At 31.8% G+C, this 10,627-nt stretch overlaps 1 protein-coding gene across 11 annotated transcripts; it reads right to left on the reverse strand.

Annotated features, from left to right (window-relative positions):
• Positions 1 to 1,929: 1,929 nt before the first annotated feature.
• On the reverse strand, positions 1,930 to 10,596 carry LOC106066844 (small RNA 2'-O-methyltransferase-like). 11 transcript variants are annotated; one of them, XM_056041658.1, is made up of 9 exons: positions 10,449 to 10,581; positions 9,355 to 9,462; positions 7,355 to 7,390; positions 6,960 to 7,087; positions 5,969 to 6,216; positions 5,212 to 5,400; positions 4,856 to 5,036; positions 2,378 to 2,583; positions 1,930 to 2,219 (listed from the first exon to the last, which is right to left on the reverse strand). In XM_056041658.1, the coding sequence occupies exons 2-9, from the start codon at positions 9,416 to 9,418 to the stop codon at positions 2,057 to 2,059; spliced, it is 1,215 nt and encodes a 404-aa protein (XP_055897633.1). In that variant the 5' UTR covers positions 9,419 to 9,462; positions 10,449 to 10,581; the 3' UTR covers positions 1,930 to 2,056. The 11 variants fall into 11 exon arrangements, with proteins under 11 accessions (XP_055897633.1, XP_055897637.1, XP_055897636.1 ...); XM_056041662.1 differs by having other exon boundaries at positions 7,355 to 7,454; XM_056041661.1 differs by having other exon boundaries at positions 7,355 to 7,493.
• Between the last annotated feature and the right edge of the window lie 31 nt (positions 10,597 to 10,627).

Consider the following 10,627-nt stretch of genomic DNA (forward strand, 5'->3'; position numbering starts at 1 on the left):
ATCGGATGGCTGCCTGGTCGTGCGGTTTGCGCGCTGGACTGTCGTTCAGATTTATGGATGGCCCAGGGTTCAAACCCTGCCCGCTCCCATCCCCCGTCGTCCTGCGGGGGGTTTGGACTAGGAAGTAATTATCTTCAACTCTGAAGGAACATCTGAAACGTGTAAAACATTTTACATGAAAATTAAATCACCTCTTGAATATTATTTGCGAATATGCAGATCCGACAGGGATCCGACTTCGACGGGGGCCGCCTCTGAGTTTGTGTAACACAAACTCTCTTTGTAATCTTGTTTTTTTTAAATTGTACTTTTGAAAACTAAAAATTACAATTGATTTGCACTGTGAACCTACCTTTCTTGCCACCTTGATGAAAATGATATATTTGTGATCAGCACCCTGCTCCTTAGCCTCTAATTTGATGTTTGTATAATCTGAGAAATGATTCACTTTGAGAGATATGTGCTTGCTTCTGTACTGCTTAAATTTACTAAACGGCTCCCGAAAGGGGAAAAGACGCTATTAGTTTTGTGTGAAATGTCTGTCCCGTTTAGATCTCGTAAACTAGAAAAGATATTGAAAATCCGACATCACAATATTTTAGACCATTCAAAGTTCTGATGCAACGGCTACTTTTTTTTTTTTTGAAAGCGAAAAATCTAATTTTTAAAATCAGTTATGCAAGCAGTTTTTTAAAGAGAAAAAGCTAATTAGTATGCATTATAAGTTAGACCTAACTTAAAACGAATAGTAATCTTATAAACTTTATTTTCTTGAAAATTTTTTTTTTTTTTGCGGAATTTTTTTTTTTATTTTTGAGGATTGAGTAAGAGATTGAGCCTTTTCAAAACAATTAAATTATTTATAAGACTTCAGTAAGGCCTGGAGAGGCGTGGTAGCTGAGTGGTAAAGCACTTGTCTTCAGAACCGAGGGTCCCGGGTTCGAATCCTGGTGAAGACTGGGATATTCAACTTCGGAAACTTTGGGCGCCTCTGAATCTACCCAGCTCTAATGGGTACCTGACATTAGTTGGGGAAAAGTAAAGGCGGTTGGTCGTTGTGCTGGCTACATGACACCCTCGTTAACCGTAGGCCACAAAAACAGATGAACTTTACATCATCTGCCCTATAGACCACAAGGTCTGAAAGGGGAACTAGTTAGGCCAGGTTCACATCTAACTTTGCATTCACTTGCACCTATCCTTTGATCTGCTGCACCGTTGGGGCACTACACAAGATCTGTCAACCTTCTTTCTCCATTCTTATCTCTCATTTGTCTTTGATATAATTTCATTCGGATATTCTTTCTGAAAATATTGAAGCCTGCCTGGGAGGACCACTTAGGGGCCGATTTTAAGTTTGTGTTTCCACACAAACTGTCTTTGTAACCTTGTTTTTTTTTTAGATTCAAATAGACTAAAATGATCTCTGGGGTTGGATTGTGCATACTCCTAACCTGAGCTCTATTACTGTGCTAACTTCCTAGGAGCCTGTGAAGCCATGGAATGTTCTAAAAATAAAAATTCCTGAAGCATATAAGGGCACAACATATGAATATTTAATTGCATGAATTGTTTTGGAAATATGCACCATAATATATTTAACTATAGTTATCAAACCATTTTTTTTAAACAAATAGTTGTATCAGTGGAGGGGAAAAAAAAAAGGCTTGAAGTGCAAAAACATTTTTGTTCACATTTTGAGGATGCTATTGACACAAAATTTATGACCATTATGTCCATTTTAAAAAATATGTGTATATATGACATTGCAACAATGATGATGTTGCTTTTGTTAAACTTAGGTATTCAAAACAACTGGTTGAGTTATAGTTTCAGAATAATCCATATTAAAAATATATTCCAAAAAATTATGAACAGTGTGGTACAGAAGTAACTTCTAGTGATCACAAATGAAAGCAAGTCAAAATGTACTTTAAAAAAAAGTTTTATTTAACAAAAAAACTTGCTTAAGCCAATGTAATTCAGAAAGGTACATATTTACAACCACCTTAGAGCACAGGTCTATTGAAAGACAAAGACACACATTTTCTGTTGTTTAATCCCAACTTTCTAGATGCATCTCATAGTCTTGACATACTTGATGGGCGACACATTGATCTTCTTCAGTGTTAACATCATTTTCATCATTCTCTTCTTCTGGCACATAAACAATGAGCTGATCATCAGATATTTGGTATTCACATCGATGTAAGCTTTCCCTGAAAGAGTGGTATTTTTCACTTGTGAGTAGAATTAAAGTTTTTATTTTAAAATTGAGTTATTTATTCTAATTAAGGACATCAAAGTTTATAATTGTCCACACTATTTCACTTTATTTAAGGTGGGGACTACCCCAATAATGTAAAATACTATTTACCTAACAGCATCTTCATCACAGAAAGATTTGATGTTAGGAAAATTAAGAATTCTCGATATTTGTAGGGCCACTGGGCCTTCATCATTGCCAGAATTTTCCTTACGTAAAGATGAAGCCAGATACTGAACACAATATTTCACTTCCAGATCTATTCTCTCATTCAAAGAACAAGTCTCTTTCTCAAAAGGATAATCTGCTTCAGCAATCTGTAGACACAATACATTCAAATTGAAACAAATTGAGCATTTAATGAGAAAAAATAAATGTATGAGTTGATTGCTTCACTTATAAGGCATAATAGCTGCACTTCCCAGACCCCGTTAAGGATTTCTATTCTGTACAGATTCAGGTATCTAAATTAACAGCTTACATAGCCTGAGAGTAGTCAGAGCATTTTGGTTTGGTCACTTTCTCATTTCAATAACATAAAAGTACTTCCAGTTCTGAAAGATGATTACAGTACTTTATTATATCTTCACATGGTATGAACCTTAAGTGACAACTTCTTGATTTTGGAAAGTTCTTTTGTTGTTTTTTTCAGCCTGTTTATTATTATGTACCCTCTCTGACAAAGACTTGCTTGTCTTATCAGTTTAGGTTTAAATTATGGCTACTGGCACCTTTATATTTCTCTTACAACTTACAATATCTAAAAAGCAATGTTGGCATATTAAATACTACCAGCTCACCAAATAACAGATCCCTAACGTCTGTGTCCTTTTATTAAATCTATATAAACTATCATGCATACCTTTTATAAGTTTTATTGCAAATGTTGAACTTATTACCAGCAGGTGATGGCAAAGTTAATTAGACTGCTAATGGTTGCTATATAAAATAGTTTAATAATTGTTTTGTCGATTTTAAATTTTCTTAGCTTTAACATCACTCTACTGCTAAGCTCTCTTGTGCCTGACACAAGCCCATTCGCTTTTTCATATTATGGGCTTTTAATCAGAAAGTTTAGAAACCAAGCTAGCATGTGTTTGCTACGTTCAAGTCAGATAGTTTTTGCATCATAAGATGTGATTGAAGTATGAAAATCTATTACTAATTTCTAATAGCAACACCAGCAGTAGTGCTGGACACTTGTAGGAAAACAATCTGGTTAGCTAAGAAATTAGAACATGGTGGTCCTATCAACTTTGTCATCCAGCTAACTAGAAGCACTACTCCTAAATAGGATTACCAGACAACTGCATGCCAAAAGAGGACTGAAGTTAGCAAATAGCATTTAAAAATGAAGATGAAGGAAAACCAATTACATTTAAAAACTATGCTTACAATTTATTTGAGGAAATATCAAATCATTGAGTATAATAAATTTAAACTACTCTAGTAAGAATCATAATTTACAGAGGAAGTGACTTTTTCCAATAGTTGCAAACAATGGTGTGGAACTGAAATGCACTACATTATCTTCAGATTGTATTTGGTGAGAAACTGCTGCTCATTGGTTCAAATGTCAGTCTCTCATTAATTCAAATGACAGTCTCTTGTTGATTCAAATGACAGTCTCTCATTGATTCAAATGACAGTCTCTCATTGATTCAAATGACAGTCAGTCTCTCATTGATTCAAATGACAGTCCATTTCTCTATTTTGTCTACAGTTCTGCACAAATCTTGAGGAATTTCAGGCAAAAGATTTCATATGATGAACAACACTTCACAAAGAAAATTGTCAAAAAACTTTCAATCTTGAAAAGGAATGATTTCAAGTTGCAATATTAGTCAAACAACTAAACATCATTCACATCAATACCACATTGCTGTATACATAACTATACATTATTTTTGAAAGAGCTTGTGTGTTTAAACCAGAAGAAATGATGTTTTGGATTCCATTGATGGATAAAATATCATTGAAGTAAACAACAGAAAGAAAGTTCTCACACTTGAGGCCAATAAGAAAACATAAATTACTACTAATTTGCACATGCTTAACTTATTCATGGAGGCATAGTGGCTGAGTGGTAAAGGGCTTGGCTTCTGAACAAAGGGGTCTATGGTTCAAATCCTGGTGATGACTGGAATTTTTAATTCTGGGATTTTTAGGGCACCTCTGAGTCCACCCAGCTCTAATGGGTACCTGAAATTAGTTTGGGAAAAGTAAAGGCAGTGTGTCGTTGTGCTGGCCACATGACACCCCCATAAACTGTAGGCCACAAATACAGATAACCTTTACATCATCTGACCCATAGATTGCAAAGTCCAAAAGGGGAACATTACTTTACTTTTATGATTAATTCATGCTGCCATTTACTTTTTTTAAAAATCATCCTGAGAACATATATTTTTATGTTAGTATAGTAAGCAGTAGTTACACTTGTACATGTTAAAGAGAATCAAACAAAGGCAGTGTGTATTTAGCTATAATATGTTTAAAGATTTCTTTAATAATTGTAAACAAAGTTTATGTTTTAACTTATTTATATGTTTGTAATAAATGTTACAAAATAATTACTATTCTACTAACCAATTCATAACAAAGAGAAAAATGTTCATTTGAAAGACTTTGGCTGAAAACCCTCTGGTGATTTAGACAGAACACAGCAGCCTGACTGCAATACCCTAGATGATGAGTTTCTTTGTCAGGTAAAAGTCCCACACCTGTATATTCAACTATGTAATTATATCTTCTGCAAATTTCCTCACACCTATAACAATTTAAATGCTTTATGAAAAAAAAATAGTATCAATGTCATGCCTCAATAACAATTGAATTATATTACCTATTTATACATAACATATATATTTCTTTATAATTAGAATTTTAAAAAACATTAATGTTAGGAAGTTATCAGGCTATTTTTTGATAAAACGTATACTAACCAAGATTTAAATTCTGTTTGGTTCCATTCAAATTTATGATCCCAGTGACGAAATTTGTTAGGGTCAGCATTTTTGAAAAGCACATTGAATTCAGAGTTTGGAGTGGTGACTAAACAAAGTCTAGGCTTAATGTTACCAAAAACATTGTGTGTCACTTTCTGCAGTACATCAGGATACAAGTGTTCTATACTGGGTGGATAAAAGAACATACTTTGATATTAGTCACAAACATAATGTCCAGTGGCAGCTTCCCAAATTATAATAATTGGTGCTATTGAGACAAATAATAAACTAAACTACTACCTGTATCTGAATTTCAAAAACTGGATTGAACCAACACTATAATATTGCTATAGTAAATAATGCATGGCTGCCAATCAAGACTTGTGTAATATCAAACTATACAAAGAAACTTGGGTTTTTCAAATACTATCTTATTAAGCAAATGAGCAATTATGTTATGTTCATAAGTAGGTACAACTGACATAAAATGTTGATAAAATAATTAAGATTTTTTTACTGTAGAAAAATATATTATTATTTAAAATGTAGCACTATCCAAGACCCACAGGGGAGGAGAAAAGCCGGAAGACCAAAACAAACATGAAGAAGATCAGTGGACCAAGTGGCAGGATGGATATGGACTCAGCTGAGGGCAATTGCCCAGAATAGAGTCTGATAAAAAAATGCTGTTGCAGCCTTATGCTCCACTGGGAGTCAAAGGGACTAAATCAAGTCAGTATTCAAGATAACTTACAGTTCTATCATTGTTACTCCTTCAAAATGGGAAACTCTAGAGTCTGTCTCCTCTGCACTTCCAGCCAGTAGAGAGACATGAAGTGGGTTTTTTCTTTTGAAGATAAAGTGACGTAGTTCTGGAGCTATAGTTTTCTGTTTTGAAACCAGTAGCTCTTTGTTGATGTCCACTAATGCTATGGCCTCCAGACAAGGCACAGAAGAAAGATGTTTCACAAAGTGACACTCAGCACAGCCAAAATCTATAACCTTATAGAGAAAATAAAGTTGATGCAAGAAAAGATAGATTTAAAAAAAAAAGCTAAATAAATTATAAGCATACTTATTAAAGACCTAAACCAAACTCTAAATGCTATTATTGTTTCAACCATCTAAGGCTGGCTGCATAACAAACAGCCACACAAGTGATTGGAGGATACACAATTTATTTTGTTAATACTATTGATAATATATGAATTTTTTCTTATTTATCTGAATTAACTTCTATCTTATTTTAATGAGTTTAAAGGAAATAAACTTGTGATAGCTTTTTTAATAAAACAATTTTAATAGGCCAAAAAGTACTTGTTTGTAATAAATGTTTGTAAAATGTTTTACAAGGTTTGGATGTTCCTTCAGATTTTAAGGTTGTAATACATTGCTAAATGAAACAAGATGGAATGGCATTGGGCAGGATTTGAACCATCAAGACCATCAATGGACAGTCCAGTGCACATACCACACAGCCAAAGTTTTACTTGACATTGACATTTGAACCATATCACAGATAAAACAAAGTCTTAAAAAAAAAAAAAAAACCCACAACCCTTGCTAAAAAGCTGCCTGTTTCTTATCAACAAAGAGGATACAGTTTAAAGAGAACAATGAAAAAAATAAAAATACAATCTTACATCTTGAAATGGCATAGAAAGGTTTCTGCATCCTCAACATAAGTTAAAAATTGTTGACAGTGTTTGATAATCATTATAGAATACACTGTTGAAAGTACTCACACTTTTGATATCATATTTTGTAAGTGTTTCCACAGCTAGACGATATCGCTTGGCATATAAAGGAGGGAAAAAGTGTATACCGGTTGATTTACAATCCTCACCATGTCCATTATCTTCAACATCAATTCCTATGCAAATACATTTTGAGAAATAGAAAAAGGTATTTTACAGTATTTAAAATGAAAAGTTTTTCATTAACAATTGTTATAAGTATAAATTGAGTATGTTTTTTTTTTTCCTTTTATAATAAAGGGAGATGATCTACCCAAGGGAAAAAAAAACTCATCTTACAAGCTAGTTTATAATTAAACCGTCAGACCTTAAATTATAACTAGATCTGATATAGAAAATTATATCTTCCTTATTTTATTAATTTGATGTCACTGTGATATTACCTGTGGATTTAGTATCTAGGCAATTAGACTGAGCTTCTGATTTGTCCAATTTTTCAGATTCAATAAAATTATGATCCATGATCATAAATTGAGTATATAACTAATAAAGGCGTATAATATGCATAAGCATAAGCTACAACTGAAAATAATGTAACACTAATGTGGATCTAGATCTATCTATAAACACAGTATAGAATATATTATTGTCACTATCTAAAGGCGTATAATATGCATAAGCATAAGCTACAACTGAAAATAATGTAACACTAATGTGGATCTAGATCTATCTATAAACACAGTATAGAATATATTATTGTCACTATCTATAATTAGATCTATTATACATGTAGACTATATCATCTATTTAGATCTATATTATATTATTCTAATAATTCTACTATACAAGAATGAGAGGAGTCTACTGATTACTGAATTCAGACTTTGTTTTAGATGCTTCAACTAAATTAGAAAAGATTAAGTTTTATAGTCATTTTACTAATGGTGTTACTCTAATCAAATTTGAATGTTTGTTAAAAATTTCACTGCTCTATTTTTTATTTATTCTAGTTTCATGCAATAATCTGACTTTTGTTCCTGAAATAAGGCAATTGCGTAGGTCATTTAAAAATTGAATTAGAAATAGTAGTGGGCCTATGACTGTTTCTTGAAGTACACTAGAGTTTACTATTACTATTAATATTGTCTTGAGTGTTGATTTGGAACCAATTATTATAACAGAATCTGACCAGAGACTAAACAAAATTAAGACAACATTTCATTGCTAACTTCCCAAACAGAAAGACAAAAGACTGCAGAAAAAAACCTGGGGGTAGGTGTAAGACAGTATTCTACTGTAAAACTTACTCTCAGTTAAACAGTTACGTCACCCTGGAGTGCACACTCGCGAGTGCTTCAAAAAGTACCATACACAAATAAATTTTCAAAAATAAACATTCAGACATCATGTTTAGAACATTTTTCATTGTTCTAAATAAAATATTAAATAAAAATTAACTGGATCTCTGTTTAATTTGTTTTTTCTAATTTCTTGTAAAATACTATGAATTAACTAGAATTTAATTCAGACCTGGCTGCATGCCAACACCTCAAAAAATATTAAAGACTGGTAAGGGTTAAACCATTACTTAAATTGCCCAGCGAAGCCAAGGGGGGTTTTGAGTTTAAAATCCCCCTTCCAGGGGGTTTTGCGGCTAACCCCCTTCTTGTATAGAACAAAACAAAAAACAATGCAATCGACAATGTAGAAAAAAAAATGCAGATTACAAACATGGCATAATTTGTTTTTGCCATACAGCCTATTATTCTATTATTAGTATTATACTAAATTTACTAAATTATAGGTATCAGGGTTAGGTATCTAATCTAGACTAGTAGATCTATATAATATATTATACTATATAGTATATTATATATAATTAGATAATATATAGATCTAGATCTAGATTAGATAGTTGCAAATTAAATTGATCCTGTACCAACAAATGTGTAATAGAATGAAAGAGGATGAAAAATGCTTTCCAACAACACCACATTTATTATGCTAGCATTATTGGTTCAAAAGTTAATGTGATTTTAAGTTTGTCTGACTTTAAAGCGTCATGACATTTATATATAGAGAAATAAAAAAAAAGTGAAGCAAATTTCTTTTTTATGTGAATATTTCAAAAACTATTGTGAATACATATACAAAAGTATATATCAAATTGTACAGTTTCAAAGGAGGAATTTTAATTTATAAGTGGCAAATCAAAATGAAATTAAAATTTTAAAATATCATTTAGTAAATTACGAAAAATTTTCTTTAAATAGAGTCTATAAAAGAAAAATGCTTCTCGTTGTCAAGTTTTCAACACAATTAGCTTTTAAATTGATCTAAATCTATCTGGTTATAGAACAACAGTTTAGATAAGAAAAAGAATCTTCAGATTTAAGATTTAGATCTATTTAAGTATATTTATTTCAAAGAATATTTTAGATACCTAGATTTACAGATTTTAGCTTCTTGTGTCTCGACATCGACTGTCCAAAAGAACTCCCAAGCATACAGATCTTTATTACATTTTATGTTAATAATCAATAATATTGGACTAGTATACAGAATAGAATAATTCAATTTTACATGTTTTAGTGTACACTAATTTTATTTTACTAATGTAAAAAACTGGTATTATTGATAAAAGGTCATCACGACCTTAGTGAAATTTTAGTACATGGAAAAAGTGTGCTAAGTTTTAAAGAGTTGTTGACTCGTTTAATCATAGTAAATTTGTTATCATTGGAAAGCTGAATGAATTTTCTAAGTGTATGGTTAAAAAATTAAGATTTACGTATCCCTATATTTTTTCCTTGTTATTTGAAAATTTCTAATTTTTCTGATTAAAATATTTTGGACATAGTAAGAGAAAAAACATTTTTTTTTACCACTAACCGTTAGAGGAATCTCTTATCTTTAGAATAAACTCAAGAAAATGTTATAAAAACAATCAGTTATAAAGCAATTGCTTTTCTTAGGACATGATTAATTTCAGTTTTGTAAAACCTGAACAGAAAATTGTTTTGATGCCAAATGTGTTTTTAGATCCAAAATGGCCGCCTGTGAGAGTACCTAACTTCCTAAGGCTAATCTAGATCTATATATATGATGAGTAGATCTTGAAACTAGATATAGATTCTGGATATTGATATCTAATCTAGATCTATTCTATATTGAATAATACTTAAATACTAGATCTAATAGTAATAGTTAGTGACCGATGCCGATGTAAAGTTTTACCGTCTAATTCTAATTCGACTATACCGACAGTATTATATTTATAGACCCCTAAATTTATATTATAGATCTAGTAATAGTTAAGTCTAATATTTTAGTATTAATTTAAGTATATTTATTATATCTAATCTCCCGCAGTCGACGCTGCTGGGCTGGGCTGGCTGGGGACTGGGCAAAAACTGGGTGAGGGGGTTAGGATTAACTTTCCGATTAACTTGATTAACTAAACTTAACTTAACTTGACTGTCTTCTTGACTTAAGTGTCTTAAGTTTAAGCCTGAGCGGCTTAGATCTTAGTCTTACTCTTAGTACGACTGGCATATAACTACTAATCTAGAGTACATATTCTATAAGTCACTATATAACTATCATATTCATAGATTCATAGTGGTATTCAATTCATAGTCTGCTGTAGATCTAGTCTAGATCCATAACTAGATTAGATCTATAAAAACGAAACTGAAATGAAACTGTACAATAAA

This window comes from Biomphalaria glabrata, chromosome 9, assembly GCF_947242115.1.
Source record: "Biomphalaria glabrata chromosome 9, xgBioGlab47.1, whole genome shotgun sequence".
Taxonomy (NCBI): domain Eukaryota; kingdom Metazoa; phylum Mollusca; class Gastropoda; family Planorbidae; genus Biomphalaria; species Biomphalaria glabrata.